The following is a 20293-nucleotide window of genomic DNA, read 5'->3' as shown; positions in this document are numbered from 1 at the left end:
GCAAACTATTACATGATCAAAAACAAATTAATTTCAGCCAAAAAAAATGTTTTAACTGTCTAGAGTCGCCAGAAATTTGTGACGTTAAAATGGAGTCGCGAGCCAAAAAAGGTTGGGAACCACTGCCCTAACCCTAACCCTGTGACCTATGGTGACTTATGCATATAACCCTAACCCTAACTGCTGCGTCTTCCTCTTCCACAGTAGTAAAATCCCTATGTTTCCCTCCAGCACTCTCTCCTGTTCAAACCATGAGGGTCTTCCTCCTGCTCTGTTTGGTGGCACTAGGTAACACCAAACCCTACCAACCCGTCAACATCATGGACTTCATGAAAAACTATGACATCATGATGGCTGACACACATGATGATGATGATGATGATGATGACACTTATGAAGATGAGGACTGTCCAGCTGGCTGCCGCTGCTCACCTAGAGTCATTCAGTGTTCCGATCAAGGTCAGAACACATAACATCATACTATCCATATATTTGGGAATAACAATTACAGTAATAGTGGGAAAGTATTTTGTAATACACAGGTAATAATGTTATGATACCATGTTAATTACCAAACTAATAACAATGAAACTCATGACTCCTGTAATAACACAACACATCTTGGAAGTAATAACTATTAATTAACATCTAACAATGCACAAGTTTATTCAAAGCCGTAACAAATCTGGAGAAAGACTCTGACCAATGGTGAATCAATCATATTCAGTCACATTAGTTTAGTACAGTGGTACCTTTACTTACCAGTTTAATTCATTCTGTGACTGAGCTCATAACTCAATTTACTTGTATGTCAAATCAATTTTCCCTATTGAAATCAATTGAAATGCCACTAATCCATTTTGGCCCCAAAAAATCAGCCCAGTTTTACACCTTGAGGTGCTGTCACACCTTGACAATTTAGCCAGTGTATGTTGACATGTCAATAATTTCTCTAAAATGCTAGAAGGGTTAGGGTTAGGTAGCTGAACATTCTTTTTTTTTTTTTTTTTTTTTAATAATTTTGGGTGCACACATAAACAGTGTAAATAGAACATTTCCATAACTTATAGATAACATACTAACTAAAGCTCAGTGTGTTGTCTGTGTAGCCAATAAACAGACAAATGTTGTTGGACTAGGAAGTATTGTGGTGGATCGTCCATGTCTCTGCTCACCACGGCATCTTGAGGACGGGTTCCTCCTGTCAAGACCATTTTTATATAACCTACCAGGCTCCGCAGACACATGTGGCTCAATCATCCCTCTGTGGAGCTTCCTGTCACTTTGGAACATCCATAACGAGGATTTAATTAAACTGATTTTATTTTATTTAGGGTCATTCCACCTCAATTCAACGGGTTTAGAAAAAAATTCCTGCTCGACCATCTTTGATTTGCTTCAAATTTTTACCATGTGAAGTTCAACCATGAAAACTAGCCCCGCCAAAATTTCAGACCGATATATCAAATGTATCCAAAGAAAAAAATTCTTGAAGGTACCCCCCCCTCCTTGCCGTTTTTGGTGCATTTCGCGATTGTCTTAAAATGCAGCCAAGTTTAAAGTGCAATATCTCAGTAAGTTTTCTAGCTAAATGCATGAAATTTTCAGTAAAGGAAGACTACCACATATAGATTGCATATGTCTATTCTCAATAACATTGTCTTTATTGGGACTGTGGTATGACCTTGTGAAATCTGGAAAATAAACTTGAAACTTTTATGAACCCCTATATTTATTGACCAATTAAACACAAACCAAATATGATATATTGCAAATAATTACACATCCTTTTACATAAGTATATAGAGTAATCAGATCAGCATTTATTAATGGGTATGATCCTTTTTTGTTGTTGTTTTTGTCATTAAAAAAAATCGCAAAATAACGTTTTTCATTAATTTTCACTTTCAAATACCACAGGTATGACAAGGAGTACCAACCAAAAGAACTTATTTTCTGAAAGACCATCACATATGCTTACAAAATGTAAAATTTCATGATGGTTCTAGGATTCTAACCTACAAAAAAATATTTTTGAAATATCAACACATTACGGAATTTCACGATTGTGTTTCATGCCAGTTTTTTTTTCAAACCACAACAAATATGATTCTTATTTTGCATATCTCATGGATTGTAAACCACTTATTCTTCATCAATTACTAGTGAGCTGATGATGTCACCAATACATGTATCCACTGAATGAGTTTGGTTTTCTTGGAATTTTGGTTGGCATCAGATTAGATCAGCTGGCTCATTCAGGAGATTTTTCTGATATCATCATTGACTATGTAAATCTGATTGCTCTGACATTTTATTCAGTTCAACTGAAACAGCCCTGCCTGTTGGACACTAAAGCAGTGATGGCTTTTTCAGCAGTCTTAGTTCCATGCACTATTGGAGATCATCTGGGTCCAAACATATGGTTGTTTCAGATGATATTTGTTGCAATTCACATCTGTTTTTCAGAAGTTCCTGATCTTCAGCTGTGAGTTCTTCAACCTTGCTCAGTTTCATGGGACTGTGTAAAATAATTTGGAATTATATGTGAATATCATGACAAAATATTGCAATGTTACCATAACTAGAAAAAAAAGAACTACCCCCTCCCAGAAATCATGTATATACTCACACTTTAAGTTTGTGTACATAATCCAATTTATGACATTGGTCTTCGAGACCCAGATGATCTCCAATAGTGCATGGAACTAAGACTGCTGAAAAAGCCATCACTGCTTTAGTGTCCAACAGGCAGGGCTGTTTTGATTGAACTGAATAAAATGTCAGAGCAATCAGATTTATATAGTCAATGATGATGTCAGAGAAATCTCCTGAATGAGCCAGCTGATCTAATCTGATGCCAACCAAAATTCCAAGAAAACCAAACTCATTCAGTAGATACATGTATTGGTGACATCATCAGCTCACTGGTAATTGATGAAGAATAAGTGGTTTACAATACATGAGACATGCAAAATAAGAATCATATTCATTGTGGTTTGAAAAAAAAAACTGGCATGAAACACAATTGCGAAATTCCATAATATGTTGATATTTCAAAAATATTTTTTGTAGGTTAGAATCCTAGAACCATCATGAAATTTTACATTTTGTAAGCATATGTGATGGTCTTTCAGAAAATAAGTTGTTTTGGTTGGTACTCCTTGTCATACCTGTGGTATTTGAAATTGAAAATTAATGAAAAAAGTTATTTTGCGATTTTATTATGACAAAAACAACAACAAAAAAGGATCATACTCATTAATACATGCTGATCTGATTACTCTATATACTTATAGAAAAGAATGTGTAATTATTTGCAATATATCATATTTGGTTTGTGTTTAATTGGTCAATAAATATAGAGGTTCGTACAAGTTTCAAGTTTATTTTCCAGATTTCACAAGGTCATACCACAGTCCCAATAAAGACAATGTTATTGATAATATACATATGCAATCTATATGTGGTAGTCATTCTTTGCTGAAAATTTCATGCATTTAGCTAGAAAACTTACTAAGATATTGCACTCTAAAATTTGCTACATTTTAAGACAATCGCGAGATGCACCAAAAACAGCAAGAGGGGTACCCTGTTCATGAATTTTTTTCTTCAAATGTATTTGATATATCAATCTGAAATTTTGGCTGAGGTGTTTTTTAGTGTTGAACTTTATATGGTAAAAATTTCAAGCAAATCTAAGATGGTCGAGCAGGAGGCAGTTGTTGAATTGAGGTGGAATGACCCGTTACTAATTATATTTTTGTGTTGGTTAGTTTTTTAAATGCAATTCAAAATGTGATGATTATGGTGATATTAGGTATTACAGGTATTATCTCCTGCTTTCGCTGTTTAGAGGGGACGTGCTGAAACACTTTGAAACATCTGGAAGAGGTGAAAAGAGGTTGGACCCATGGTTAGGAAAAAGTCATTTGGTAAAAAAAAAACTGCACAAAAATCACAAAACAGCAACACAACACAACACGACACGACACAAAAGAGATGCTTCCACAGTGAGGTAACAATGGTAACCACATGAAGTGAACCAGTGAGATGCGAAATGATGGATGGATGTTGTGGTGTTCGCAGCACCAACTAGAGGCAATGTATTGATGTATGAAGACCGCTTGTAACTCAGATTTTGACATGCAACTTAAAGCAAAAAAATCAACTTAGCGACGGCTTGAAACTCAGAAAACTCGTAAGTTGGTGAACTCGTAAGTCAACGTACCACTGTATACATAATTGTGGTACAATGCTAATATTATCACACTAACTAGTCCTGTTGCTCATGTTTCCTTTTCTAACTCACTGAGATGTACAGTTAGCTCTGCTTTCATCCCTTGCTCTTCTCAAACTCCACCAACTTCCATTAAACCAATATGGTGATGACTATATTGTGCATTTTAGGCTTCAAAATGGCAACACAAACCAATCAGTGGAGGGTTTGTAAACTACAGCATATTGTCTCTACATGCTCTGGGTTCATTTCAAATTAACTTACATGGTTAACCATTTGGGTAAGTGAGATGCAACTAACAATAATATTTTAGTTGGTTGTAAGACTGTGGCAGAGCAAAAGATATACGTTTATGAAAGACATGATTTTATGACTATAAGTCACGGCCTCAAAATGTAAAATTAATTATTTCCATTTCAAAAACCGAGCTCTCAAACTTTTCCATAAAACTCAACTCAGAATTCAATGTAAATCACCTGTTGGTGTGAATGTGAGTGATTGGTCAGCCCTGTGATAAACCCTGCCTTCACCGACAAGCACATGACTCTCTTCAGGTTAAAGCAATTCAGAAAATGAATCAATTAAGGAATTAATATTTTCCTGTGCTTCAGGGTCCATGTTTAGAAACACCAACAATTTTTACATTTTTATCAACTTTTTACAACATACTACTTGTTTCTTATTCTCGTGTGCACATAATATGGAGTTTTCCTGTGAAAGTTAGGTATTTAACTCTAAAAGTTCAGTTTGGTGGACCATACCTCTGAAAGATCGTGCATGATCATCAGGAAATAAGTGTCATAATATATTCAGGGACAGCAGTTCCAAAAGCAGGAAGTTCAACAACTTCTGCATACAGAACACGTTTTTAAACGGCACCATTTATAGCTGTCATCATTTTACATTCAACTCTGGTAGGTAATCAGAAGTTGTGTTTGTGCCAAAAGGTCTGATTTCTGTTCCGGAGAAGATCCCAGAGGACATTGTGATGATCGACCTTCAAAACAACGACATCACTGAGATCAAGGAGGATGACTTTAAAGGCCTGAATAAGCTTTATGTAAGAGAAATCAGTGGAATAAAACTGAATCTTAAACATCTGAACCAGACATCCATGACTGGAATTAAACACAGATACAAACCTGAGGGAACTATTGTTGGACCACATTTGTACTGTTGGGCCCAGACATATTTGGACTGTCACATAATCTTGATGATTTGGTTTCTGCACACCACCACTTGCATTTGAAACCAAACAGCTACAAAGCAACTTAAGTGCAGAATGTCAGGTTTAATTCAAGGGCATTAACAAAAATATCATATCGCACTGGAACCATTTTTACACAACATCTACTCATTTCAGGGGCTCAAGAGTCATTGGGCAAATTAAAATTAAAAAAAGTGAATTACCATAAGTTGAATGTTCATTTTTAAGAGTTTGTTGCTAATTCAATTCTGGATTCTGGATGTCACCAAATACTGGGTGTTTTTTGTGTTTTGTTTTCCATTGTGATGCTTTGGCTTTACTGCAGCTGTCTTGAGTTGCTTGTTTGTGAGCCTTGACTTAAACCAATGAATGGGTTGAGATCCGGTGATTGACTTGAGTTAATGAAGAATATTCCAGTTCTTTGCCTTAAACAACTCCTGGGTCACTTTCTTCAAATGTTTGGGTCATTGTCCATCTATACTGTGAAGCATTGGCCACTCAACTCCATTAACCCTAACTGTAACCCAGTCACCATATTAACCCAAACCCTAACTGCATTTGTCTGAATGTGAGTGGAAAGTATATCTCTGTAAAGTACAGAATTCATCCAGCATATCATCAATAAACCCTACTGACCAAGGTATTGAATCCCACAAACCCTACTGACCCAGTTACTGAATCCCATAAACCCTACTGACAATGTTAACCCTAGTGACCCAGTTATTAGATCCCATAAACCCTACTGACCCTGTTATTTATGGAAGTGATTAGTTACCATAATGTAAATTTAAATACATTTGAAGAAATGCTTTTTCATTTTAAGAATATTACTGCATTATTTGACTCATAAATAAAATTATTAATAAATTATCCAGTATGCATTTTCATTTTCTAATTATTCATTCATTTTCAAATAATGGCAGCTTTTTTGCAGGGCAGACCATGAAAATGAAAAAGCAATGTCCTCTGTTTTCTTTTTGATTGTCATAAAATGAACAACATGAATGAGAAAAAGAAAATGCAGACTGGATAATTTATTACTCATTTTATGCATGAGTGTTATTTCAGCCACATTCTTAAAATGAAAAAGCATTTTTGCTAATGCATTTAAATTTAAAATTTTAGATTTCAAATTGAATTTTGGTAACTATTTGCTGGGGCATGTTTTGAAAATCAAATCTCAAATGTGTTTTTGTTTTTCTTTTTAATTAAGTAAAAGAATGAGCGGTCTTGAATAAGAAAATGAAAATGCATATTGGATAATTTATTAATAATTTTATTTATGAGTCAAATAATGCAGCCATATTCTTAAAATGAAAAAGCATTTCTTCAAATGCATTTTAATTTAGATTATGGTAACTAATCGCTTCCATAGTTATTGGATCCCATAAACCCTACTGACCCAGTTATTGGATCCCATAAACCATACTGACCCTGTTATTGGATCCCATAAACCCAACTGACTGAGTTATTGAATCCTATAAACCCTACTTGACCCAGTTATTGGATCCCATAAACCATGTTGCTCTGTTCCCATTCTTCTCCATACTTTGTTCTTCCCTGCATTGTGGTTCAGGTTGATCTTAGTCTCATCTGCCTCTAGATGTCCAGCCTGATGGATGGATGGATGGATGGATGGATGGATGGATGGATGGATGGATGGATGGATGGATGGATAGATGGATTTCTTTCATGATGTACGTGTCTAATTAAAATATTACTTATACTCTTATAGTGTTGTAAAAATGACCAATATGGATAATAAAATCACTTTTATTTGTATAACAATCCTAATTGAATCCAGTCATATTTCAGTATCATAAACACCTGTCTACTCTGACATTAGGGCCTGTTTCTAATCAACAACAAGATCTCCAAGATTCATCCCAAAGCCTTCAGGAACATGGCCCACCTGAGGCTGCTCTACCTTTCCTACAATCATCTAACTGAGATCCCTGCCAACCTTCCTCCCAATGTCATTGAACTACGCTTCCATGAAAACAAGATCAGCCAAATTCAAAAGGATGCATTCAAAGGCCTTAGAAACCTCCATGTCCTGGGTAAGACAACTGGACCCACCTGGGCTTGAGTTTAACATTTCAAATGTCAATGTACAGTGGACTGGAGGAAAGTTTTAAGATAAGTATTATAAGTTCAAGTATCTCTTTGTGTTTTTTTTTTGATACAGAAACTTAGTTAAGTTTTCACACACAGAGAAGTGTTGACCAGGAGGACAGTTCACAACAATGACACTATCTCTGATTGGGACATGTATTGTTTGTTGTTGTGTAACTCCAGTAATGGAACTCATGTCCCATTTGTCCAATGTTCTGCACTTTACATCTTCCAAAGAGTCTGTGAAACATCTGTAAAGTCTGAATCTGTACATATGACTATTTAACATCCACAAAATCAATCAATAAGTCTAATTTCATTAAATAAGGTCTATTGAACATATATTCCATCTGTATGAAAGAACTGTGTGAATTATATGTTGGGGTCATGTTTATTTCTTTATTTAACGATCCCCATTAGTTTCTACCAAAATAAAGACTATTCTTCCTGAGGTCCATTCCCAATATTAAAGTATTACAATTTTTACATTTACAAAGCAAATAGACAGAAAGAAAACACAGTTACATTAATTTAGCATTGTTACCTCTGCCAAGTAAGTAAATAGTAAAGTAAAGTAAATTTTATTTATAGAGCACTTTTCACAGACAGAGTCACAAAGTGCTTTATCAATTCAAATCAGAATCAAATTAAGTTTACAGAGACCCAACAGAATCCTTCAGGAGCAAACACTTGTGATTGGTGACAGTGGCGAGGAAAAACTTCCCTTTAACGGGCAGAAACCTCGAGCAGACCCAGACTCCTGAAGGATGGCTGTCTGCCTTGACCAGTTGGGGTTAAAGAGAGAGAGAGAGAGTAAAGGAGGAGAAAAGAGAGAGCGATAGAGATATAGAGAGACTGGGGGGGGGGATGACACATGGAGTACGTTATGATGAATACATAGAGTGTAATCAGTTTGTGGTGGTCCTGGGTCAGGTGGGAGACTAAAAAGCCTTTTTGAACAGGAGGGTTTTGAGGTGTTTCTTAAAGCTCTCTACAGAGTCCATGGACCGTAGGTGTAGAGGCAGGTCATTCCATAGACGTGGTGCCACAGCTTTAAAAGACCTGTCACCGCGTGTGCTAAAACAGGTCCGTGGAACCATCAGCAGGTGCTGTCCTGAAGACCTCAAGCTACGAGTCGAGCTGTAGGGCTGGATCAGGGAAGCAATGTATGCAGGGGCCTGGCCATGTAGGGCCCGGAAAGTTAGCACAAGAATTTTGAAATGAAGACGATATAGAACAGGGAGGCAGTGGAGAGATTTAAGGATGGGAGTGATGTGGGTTCTCCTGTTTGTGCGGGTCAGGAGCCTGGCAGCAGAGTTCTGGACAAACTGTAGACGGGCCAGCTCCTTCTTGTTTAAGCTTGTAAACAGGCTGTTGCAGTAGTCTAAGCGAGAAGATACGAAAGCGTGAACGATCATCTCGAGCTCATTTGTGGACACCATAGATCTGAGTTTGGAGATGTTGCGTAGGTGGAAGAAACAGTTTTTGACTAGGTGTTTGGAGTAGAATTCTAAAGACATGTCCTGGTCAAAGATGACACCCAGATTCCTCAGTTTTGTCTTTACCGAGGAACTCAGGTCTCCAAGGTGATGTTTGATCCCTGGGATTGCACTATCCGGGGCAATGATGAGGGTCTCAGTTTTGCTGGAGTTCAGCTGGAGGCTGTTATCATTTAGCCACTGCTTCAGCTCTGACAAGCAGTTGATTAAGGAACTCAGTTTGTGGGGCTCAGAGGAGTTAAAGGAGCAGTATATCTGGATGTCATCCGCGAATAGATGATAGGAGACATCACTGTACTGTCGGATAATGTGGCCAAGTGGGAGGACATAGAGTAAGAATAGGACTGGTGCAAGTGAAATGGCAGAGGTTATATTTTCATCAGGGTTTGTCTGTCTGTCTGTCTGTCTGTCTGTCTGTCTGTCTGTTAGCAAGATAACTCAAAAAGTTATGGGTGGTTTGGATGAAGTTTTCAGGAAATGTTGATACTGGCACAAGGAACAAATGATTAAATTTTGGTGGTGATTGGGCGGGGTTGATGAAATTTTCAGGAATTGTTGATTCTGGCACAAGGAAAAAAAGATTGTTGGGGAAGGGGGGGGGGGGGGGGGGGGGGGGTGGGGGGGCCTGATCTGCCTTGACAGAGGTCTGCAGTCTCCAAATGCTTTTCTAGTTTCATTATTGTTCGCAGATTTCTTAAGATTGTTTTTAAAAAAGGTTATTTCTCAATATAAGAAAAATATCACACTTAACACATTTACAAAGCACGTAAACAGAAAAAAAAACAGTTTTGATTGGATTATCCTACAGCCTCTGGGAAAAGGATATGATGATTAAATTCAATGATACAAGTGGAATTTAAGTTGGAGTAGGTTGTGGAGAACCCAGTGCTAAGACATTTTTCTTTACTTAAAATCACTGTAACTACTAATATTTTTGTTGTCTCCCCATGTTCCTGTTAAAGCCTCTGTCTGAAATGAACACAGATTGGTTTTGAACTAATCTTTTTTTGGTTTTTTTCCCCAGATAAGTAATTGGCTGAAAGAGGTATTAAGAGTGCTGGAGGCTAATGGATTCATTGGATTTGTTTCAATAGAGTTGGGCGCCAACCCTTTGGCCAACAGTGGGATTGAACTGGGAGCTTTTAATGGTTTGTCCACCCTTTATATTGGAGTCGCAGAGGCCAAACTGACAGCTGTACCCAAAGGTACTACTGCTTAGGGACACTTGGTAACCTTTCCAACTTGCAGTTTTCCTTGACTGTTTTCTCATCAGTAACTAATCTTTGTTATTCACAGATTTCCCACAGTCCATCACAGAGCTCAACCTGGACTACAACAAGATCACAAAGGTGGAAATAGAAGACTTAATCAGATATAAAAACCTGCAGAGGTAAACAAAAGACCATTCACAAAAATCCACTAACAGTATTTTAACAGTATTTTTATCCAATATTTACTTTTCTTTATGATAGGCTTGGATTGGGTTTAACCAAATTAAGTTTGTAGAAAATGGCAGCCTGGCCAGTATACCAAATGTCCGTGAAATCCATCTGGACAACAACCGTCTGAGAAAAGTCCCACCAGGTCTGAATTTACTGCGCTACCTCCAGGTGAGATACACCCACTGATACCTGTTCTATTGAAATACCTGATTTTAAGCTGTTTTTACTGAGACAAACCTCCATCTACATACTTGGGACTTTTGGAACACTATTATTATCTATATTATAAGGCCAAGTGGCCTTTGTGTGTGTGCATGTATGTGTGCCTTGGGATTCACACAAAATTTGGAAAGAGCTGACTGCTGCAGTTTGGCAAACATGTATTTTTGGTCAAGAAAACAACTAGTGAAATTTGCAAGTTGATCAGACCAACATATTTGGGAGATATTAGTAATTTTTAAATACTTCCAATCACATTGCTATTGATAGAACGCTTTGGCGGTGACTGCTGAACAAATAAGGTACGGCATGTACAAATACACATCAGCATAAAAACTACCACATCTAGAACCCGTGGATCCCCACGGGTCAACACAATTATTATTATTATTATTATTATTATTATTATTATTATTATTATTATTATTATTATTATTATTATTATTATTATTATCTTTGTATTTAATGAAATATCAACAACACCACCTTTGAAAAATACTGCCTGGATAGGAGCCATTTTGGGTGAGGAAGCTTGACTTATTCAATTCCCAAAAAAAGATGCATTATTCAGTTGTGTGTTTCTTGATTGATACTATCCATTTTTCATGTGTAATTGCAGCTCTTAGGTTATTGTTGTTTTATGTAGTGAGGCTATCATACAGACATTGGATGCCTAAATCCTTCTTCCAGTCTGGAATGAGGAAGACCATTTACATCACATTTTCTTCCGAGACTCTCAGATTTATCCATTACTTGTCCAAGTACACTGCTCAAAAAGTACCTGAATTATGTCTGAGTGATTGGCTAAAAACGTGTCTACCATTTTAGTTTGAATAATAAGGCATGATCTAAAACATTTCTGGTAAGAACTTTAAGTTTCCCCCCAAGCTTCTGGAGACTGTAGGTAATGGAATCACTTATTGTTTTGCATCTTTTGCACAATTTTATATCAATATTTTTTGAATAATTACAATCTAGCTGTTTTGTGATTCTAGAAGACACGCAAAACAGTTTTTCTCACTGATGGAGAAAACCCAAAATCCACATTTTACTAATTGAACATAAATTTGTGGCAGTGTTTCTTCTTAAAGACCTAATTCAGGGGAGTAAAACTCAACCACAGAAGAGATCAACATTTACAGCCCAATACCAGCATAGTCTATGATTAACACTGACAGACTATAGAGATAAGTATTATATACTTAGCACCATTAAAAATGGATGGTCCAACCACATGGTGTAATTTCCAGAAAACGATTTGCTCAGGTGCCTATTGTGTATATGTTGCTCACAAAACGAGTAACAGTTAACAGCTGAATTTTTTTCATTCCTGATGCGTGCAACGTCAGTGTTTGGACACATCCCTTAATGTCAGACATTGAGTTGAATCTCTTGTACAGAGTCACGCTTGGCTGGTAACTTTAGGTGTGGTCAATAGCCTATATAAAGGCAGCAAAGAAAATGCTGAAATGTTTTGCCAGCTCAAAATGCCACAACTTACGATACAACAGAGAGAATGTGCTGTTGGCATATTACATTCAGGTCTGAGCCATGGTGAGGTCGCTTGCCATCTGCGCTGTTATCGCTATGGCAAGCTAATAGAACATTTATTATACATCCTCGATATCCAATACTGTTTTACTGCACTAGTAAGGCCAAATGTCACACTAGTTCACTAGTGAATGGCAAAAATGGGCACTAGTTTACTAGTGTAGGCCAAAATGTTCACTAGTTAACTACTGAATGCATTTTTGCCATTACTAGTTTACTAGTGCAGCCAAAATCTCTCACTAGTTAAGTACCGTAGTAGGAGCCAAAATGTTCACTGGTTAACTAGTGAATGTATATTTGACCTTACTATTTTACTAGTACAGCCAAAAACCTTCATGATTTCACTTGTAAAAGCCAAAATCCTCACTAGTTAACTAGTGGATGCATTTTAGACATACTAGTCAACTAGTAGGGGGCAAAATGTCCACTAGTAAACTAGTGCGGTGCAAAATGCCTACTAGTAAACTAGTTGAGCATATGCTAATGAGGAGGTGGGTACAAAGATTGAACCAAGGTTTCCTATTGGCTTTTCCTGGAAGATTCCCACCCTAATGTAAAATCATGGCCATTTCCGGTGGAATCTTAGGACGTTAAATTACTTCCACCAACCGTAGAGTTGCAGACCTACTGGGCCTGGCCAAGCGAAAGTGAACATCAGGGCCAATTTCTTTTTTCTCTTAAACAATATTTCTGATTACTCAGTAGGAAAGACATATACTTCTAAGTTTCTAAAATGGTGTTTAATTTGTAGCTGAATTACAAATGGATATATAAGAACATATATGAGAATACAGTTTAAATTAAGAACAGTAAAAGTTGTAAATGAAAGCATAAAGCATAAAGTCAGAATGTAAATAGCAATGTGTACCGTACTTTCCGGACTATAAGCCGCTACTTTTTTCTCATGCTTTGAACCCTGCGGCTTATACAACGATGCGGCTCAAGTATAGACTTTTACGGGCTAACGGCCTCCAGGGGGCGCTCTAGCAGGAAGCGCAAAAGCGAAACAGACAGGTGGAAGAGGTGATGCGAAGAGGAGAAGTTTTAAGCTTAACTTAACAATCATTTTGTGTCATGCACAAACCCTCATCATGGAAAAAATGAATAAATGCATATAATGCAGCTTTTAAGTTAAAAGCAATTGATGTGGCTGTCCAAGAAGGAAATAGAGCTGCTGCACGTAAGTGCCATTGAGAGTGACAACGGAAGAGAGACTGAGAAGGTGTGTGACGGAGCCTTTCTGAGGCTGTTCAACTCCGATACAGAAGAAGATGACTTCAGTGGTTTCAATGCCCAGAAGGAAGATGAAGACAGCGATCAATGACTTTTCTGGGTTTTTTAACCAGCCGTGTTACTTGCCGTTTTACTGCCATGTTACAGGCACTGTTTGGAAAAAAGCAGTTAAGGTATTGAAATAAATATTTAAATAATCTTTCTGTTTACCATCTTTCATGTTACAATGTGGACACCTGCGACTTTTAGTCAGGTGCGGCCTATATATGTACAAATATTTTTTTCTTTTAAAATGTGGTGGGTGCAGCTTATATTCAGGTGCAGCTTATAGCCCGGAAAGTACGGTAAATAAATTTGTTCAAAATAAATGCCTGTATCTAATCTCATATTTTATATTTCATTTTGAATGTTAAGTATATATATATATATATATATATATATATATATATATATATATGAAAAAACATCAAAAAGATGTGTATTAAATAAAGTAATGAAACATATGATGCCAAAGACAGATAATTTTATCAGTATCTTAATAAAATCTTTGATTAATATTATGGTGCATCACACTGAACAAACACCTCACCCCATTACCATGAATTAATGTCTTTTAAAACTAAAATAAAAATGATATCAGTTTCATTTTTGGATATAATGTATTCTCATATATTAAGAAAAGTTTGGTATGCTAAATATTTGGACTTTCCTTGAGGAACACTTTTTGGCATTTTATCCAAACCTTGAATAATTGCTGTATATTTTTCCTAAATATTGTTACTTTGTCGATGATAAATTCATGTTTTCATTAAAAATTTGGTTATTATTCCTGAATGGCATGTTAAAGTACTAGCTTAGACCTACAATTTGAGTTATTATGGTTGCTGCTAAATCAATTTTTAAAAACAGATGTGGCATAAGACTGATGAGGTCTCTGATACAGTCTATCCGACAGTAACTTTTAATTTGTTCGTATTGTCAGTTTTTTCACATGTTTCTGCAAAGTCCACATGCTTACCTTTCTGTCAAAGACTGTCAGGGCCAGAGGGCAGGAAGACACACTCTACTACAAGACTGAGAGTCTGTGTTGAGTAACTTATTTGAAGGGTGAGGGAGCTTGAGATGCTCAGTACAGTCATCCCTCTTTCATTCACATGCAGTATAAATCAACTTTACACAGTAGCCTGTCTCTTGGCATACTATCAAAAAAGGCCCTTAGTTTCAAGTCAGAGCAATTCTGCCTCTTCTATGTGACTTATCCATAAGTATTTTGGCAAGTGTTTTGTTTTTTTCAGTATCACATCACTGTTTCAATGAGCTTAACAAAGATCTGTCTCTGTATGGGATGCAAACATGTCATTTTGGGCACAGATAATAAAGTCACACTAATCCATAGCTGTGATCAGGAACTGCTTCTGCACTTGTCAAAAATATTTAGTACATGCCACAGTCAATGTCCTTTAAAGCACTTGCCTCCAGAATCTTGTAAGTTCATCTGAAATACAGAAACAAAGATTGTAAATTGGTTTCAAGTACATCATTTACTCAGCAATAATGCTGGAACCATATCTTTCTGTGTTTCGAGCCGTTACAGACGACAAGACAGTTTTGAAATTGAACATGAGCTGTTTAGAGGGTAGCAAAGTAAGTGAAATTTAGATTTTCTACCCTGCTTATTTACAGTATCACAGAACTAGAATTCATGCCAACCTCCACACTCACCTATGCTGTAACTGCATTGCTACATTTTTAGCAAGGATTTAGTCTTTACTTTGATCTGTTGTAAAGTCCATAACATTTTTATTCATCTTAATTATGTGCAGTAATCATTAATAACAGCTACATATATATTTTATGCTTCTGTGGTTACTGAAACTGAAATACTGCAATGTTAGAATAAAAAACTGAGGACGTGTTCAACAGAACTTTGAACGTGACATTTAAGCTACTCATCCTGCTCTCAGCTTGTTTTGTGTCTCTGCTTTTTTCATACAGTAGCAGAACAACAGTGATCTCTCAAAGAGATCTCATTTCTTGGGCCCTTTTACCCAACACTGTCAAAACAAGCATTAAATAGTGTTTCTAATAATGTGATTATTTGCTGCTGAACAGATCCCAACAGCCCAACTTTAATGTTAGCTAGGATGGCTAAGGCAACTTACTTTCAACTTTGCACAGATCAAAAGACAGAAAAAACGTAAAACACTTTCTCGGGTTTGCTGTGCTAATTGTACTGGAGCCTCAACACATCATTGAAGGAAACTTTAGGCAATTCCAGCAAACGTGTGAATTTGAATGACTCTGCCATGATCCTGTTTTCATCCGCTTGAAATCTCCCCGACTGGCATTGAAAATTAGCCTTCTGTGAAACGTGGAAGTAACACCTACATAAAGCCTTGACCAATCAGAGACTTTGCCCGGCCTGTTTCATTTGTAAGTGCTTTAAAGGACACTGACTGTGGCATGTACTAAATATTTTTGACAAGTGCCGAAGCAGTTATTGATCACAGCTATGGATTGGTGTGACTTTATCAGTGCCCATGATGACATGTTTGCAGCCCACACAGAGACAGATCTTTGTTAAGCTCATTGAAACAGTGATGCGATACTAAAAAAAACAATAAAAAAAACTTGCAAAAATACCTATGGATAATTCACATAGAAGAGGCACAGTGCTGAGAATGAATTGTTTTTATTAATGTATTTTTTTTTCTTTATTCTGATAAAATAATTGTTTCACAACACTGTTTGAAGGTGTTACATTGCATTTCTGCTTGTGCTGTTGCTTGCTCTGACTTGAAACTAAGGGCCTTTTTTGTAGTATGCCAAGAGACAAGCTACTGTGTAAAGCTGATTTATACTGCATGTGAGTGGAAGAGGGATGACTGTACTGAGCATCTCATGCTCCTTCACCCTTCAAATAAGTTCCTCAACACAGACTCTCAGTCTTATGCCGTATCTGTTTTTAAAAATTAATTTAGCAGCAACCATAATAGCTCAAAGCAAGTAAGTACTTTAGCATGCCATTCAGGAATAACCAAATATTTAATAAAAACATGAATTTATCATTATTGACAAAGTAACAGAGTGAGGAGAAATATCCAGCAGTTACTCAAGGTTTGGAAAAAATGCCAAAAAGTGTTGTTTCTCAAGGAAAGTGCAAATATTTAGCATACCACACTTTTCTTAATATATGAGAGTACATTATATAATAATAATAATAATAATAATAATAATAATAATAATAATAATAATACATTTTATTTATAAACACCTTTCAAGACACCCAAGGACACTCTACAACAAGATAAAACAAACAATCCATAAAATACAAAGAAATAAACAGATTAAAACAAATGATTACTATATATAGAAATGAAGTTGTAGAATGGAGAGTAGAGCTTATGGGGGGTAGGCTATTCTAAATAGGTGAGTTTTGAGTCTGGATTTGAATGTAGGGAGATAATTGAAATTGAAATTGATATCATTTTTTATTTTAGTTTTAAAAGACATTAATTCATGGTAAGAGTGCGGCATTTGTTCAGTGTGATGCACCATATTAATAAAAGATTTTATTAAGATACTGATAAAATTATCAGTCTTTGGGGACATATGTTTCATTACTTCATTTAATACACATCTTTCTGCTGTTTTTTAATATAATTAACATTTAAAATGAAATATAAAATATGAGATTAGACATAGGCATATATTTGAACAAATTATTTACACATTGCTATTTACATTCCGAATTTTTGCTTTATGCTTTCATTTACAACCTTTACTGTTCTTAATTTGCCCTGTATTCTCATATATGTTCTTATATATCCAGTTGTAATTCAGCTACAAATTAAACACCATTTTAGAAACTTAGAGGTATATGTCTTTCATACTGAGTAATCAGAAAAATTGTTTTAGAGAAAAAAGAATTTGGCCCTGATGGTAACTTTCACTTGGCCAGGCCCAGCAGGTCTGCACTCTACAGTTGGTGGAAGTAATTTAACGTCCTAAGATTCCACTGGAAATGGGTAATGCGCAGCCGTGCCTTAAGCCATGATTTTACATTAGGGAGGGAAAAGCCAATAGGAAGCCTCGGTTTAATCTTTGTACCCACCTCCTCATTAGCATATGCTCAACTAGTTACTAGTATGGTTTTGCACCACATTAGTTTACTAGTGGACATTTTGCACCCTACTTGTTGTCTAGTATGTCTAAAATGCATCCACTACTTAACTAGTGAGGATTTTCGCTTTACTAGTCAACTAGCGAAGGTTTTTGGGTGCACCAGTAATTAGTAGTCAAATATGCATTCACTAGTTAACTAGTGAACATTTTGGCTCCTACTAGTTAACTAGTGAGAGATTTTGGCTGCACTAGTAAACTAGCAATGTCAAAAATACATCCACTAGCTAACTAGTGAACATTTTGGCCTTCACTAGTAAATTAGTGCACATTCTTGCCCTTCACTACTGAACTAGTGTGACATTTTGCCTCACTAGTGCAGCATAATAGTATTGGCTATCAAGGATATATAATAAATGCTCAATTGGCTTGCCATATATCGAAGTACAATCAGTCATCTGAGTCATCAGATCCCTCAGGACAGGATCATGAGACTTTGTTACATGCATCATTGCGACACTGCTTGTTTGGAAGCCAGAGGTGGACAAACCCAATATGGAATGATGACATTTTCAGTTTCTGATTACCTGTATTCAGTGCACTGAATAAACATGTTAAGTTGATCACAATTTGTCCACAGTTCATTCTCTAATGCCAAATGCTTCCCTCTTTAATATGAAGGTAACCCCAAACCAGTTAATTTAATATATCTCCAAATATACATATTCTTCTGATCCGTGCGTTTTTAATGGTTCTAAATATATGAGTACAAAGTAACAAAGCACAAAGGAACAGAGAGACAGTACAAAGTAACTCTGACAGACAGACTGAAGTCCTTTCCTCCAACATCTGTGTGTTGTTTCCAACTAATACACACATTTGATTTTATTTCCATGAGAATGTCTGATCTAATTTATTTGACTGATTGTTTACTTACTGTCATAAAACATCCATCCATCCACTCACCCATCCATTCGTTCATCCATCCATCCATCCATCCACTCATATATAAATCTGATTTGTCTATTCAGGTGATTTTCCTCCACGGTAATAAAATCAGCAGTGTGGGAGTCAACGACTTCTGTCCCATTAGTTCCAGTGTGAAGAAGAACCTTTACACGGGCATTAGTCTGTTCGCCAACCCAGTCAAGTACTGGAATATCCAACCAGCCACGTTCCGCTGTGTAACTGGAAGGAGAGGCGTTCAGATTGGAAATTTCAGGAGGAAGTAACGAGTAGACATGAAGAATTGCTACATCTTCAAGTTGGACCGAGTTGAAACCACTTTAGAAACACATTTTTGACTAAAATGAGGGGACTGTTAATTGTATTGATGTGTGTAGACTTGTTGGTTGTTCATTAATCACTGCACGCTCCTGTTACAATAGTATGAAGGTGAACAGCTGCAGATGTTTCGGAAGGTGCTCCTCTCATTTTGTTATGCTGACTTTACTGCTGCACTCTCCTGGAATGAGATTGTCTTTTTTTTTTTTTTTTAGCAAGACTTCCACTGACTTGTTCAGGATTATACCCCAACACACACACACATATACACTTGTTTTTATGTTAACTAACAGAACTACATCGACTAAATGTATTTTGTTCTTTGTCACAGTTGAGTTTTTACATATGTGCAATAAGTCATGTGTAATAAGGCCATCTACTTTATGTTATCTCACTGCATGTGTGTATTGTCTTTTTTTATGTCAGACTGGTTTATACAAACTACAGTCTTTGACGTAAATGTGTTACCCGGAGAACCTGTATGGTTTTTTATTTTGTTTGGTTTCAAGAAATTACTTAAATAAATAAATTTAACAAAAATAAATAAATAAATGAATAAAAATACTCAAAATTATAGCCACTAAGACCTGCAGTTTATACGACCTCAGTTAATAACCCTGAATGGAAACTCCATTTACACTAAAAAACCTTCCTGTTCCCTCCAAAGTCTCTTCTCTGTAATGGTGCTATATTTATTATGCCTTTAAATAAACCTGAAAACTCCCCCATCCTTGTCTGAATTTCTTTTTTTCAAAATTAAGATTCTTCTTTAAAATTCTTTTTATAGCATTTATGATTTATGATGTGTGTATGTGAATGTGTGTGTGTGTGTGTGTGTGTGTATGCAAGTATGTAAATAAATAAATAGAAACAGATAAACATAATACCAGGACCTTGGTCCAGAAGGCAGGTTATATGAAAACTCTGAGTATGTTAACCCTGAGATGAGGGAAACTCTGGGTTTTAAGCTCCAGAAAGAGAGGCAAGTCAAGCCCTGAATTTGTCACCATGGTAACTTACTCTGTGAACATAACCTGCTCGTTGGCAGGTTTTCTTTTAAGAAACCCCGAGTTTCGCATGACTCCTCCCATGTGAACGACGTTGTTTTACATATGGAATGTCCACATTAACATGATCCCGTAGATTTAGAAGCACAGTTAATATGCAGTGCTTTGTGCTTTACATCGGCAGATGATTTTCTGACCACAAATACATGTGTTATCATTTTCTGATGCATATCTATGTATCTATTTCTAACTATCTGGGGTAGGACAATATAAGCTCAGCTTCCTCCTACTCCATTTTGAACATAAAGTGTTGTTGAAGAGCCACAATGAAGAGTGTGGGACTTTATTTCCTTTTTCTGGTTATTACCCTCAAT

At 36.4% G+C, this 20293-nt stretch overlaps 2 protein-coding genes across 3 annotated transcripts in view; one reads left to right on the top strand and one right to left on the bottom strand.

Moving 5' to 3' along the window:
• Window positions 1–20293, bottom strand: part of cenpp (centromere protein P) — a 375236-nt gene that overhangs the window by 150711 nt on the left and 204232 nt on the right. The window lies entirely within an intron of this gene.
• On the top strand, window positions 252–19636 carry aspn (asporin (LRR class 1)). The gene is given in 8 exon segments (XM_030133502.1): window positions 252–459; window positions 5188–5300; window positions 7294–7507; window positions 10156–10266; window positions 10358–10451; window positions 10534–10544; window positions 10547–10671; window positions 18660–19636. Coding segments are annotated over 8 exon segments (1077 nt in total). The 3' UTR covers window positions 18861–19636.

The sequence above is a fragment of the Sphaeramia orbicularis genome, chromosome 5 (assembly GCF_902148855.1).
Source record: "Sphaeramia orbicularis chromosome 5, fSphaOr1.1, whole genome shotgun sequence".
Lineage (NCBI taxonomy): Eukaryota > Metazoa > Chordata > Actinopteri > Kurtiformes > Apogonidae > Sphaeramia > Sphaeramia orbicularis.
Note: the sequence above shows the minus strand (reverse complement) of the source record. Positions and strands in the feature narration are given on the sequence as shown.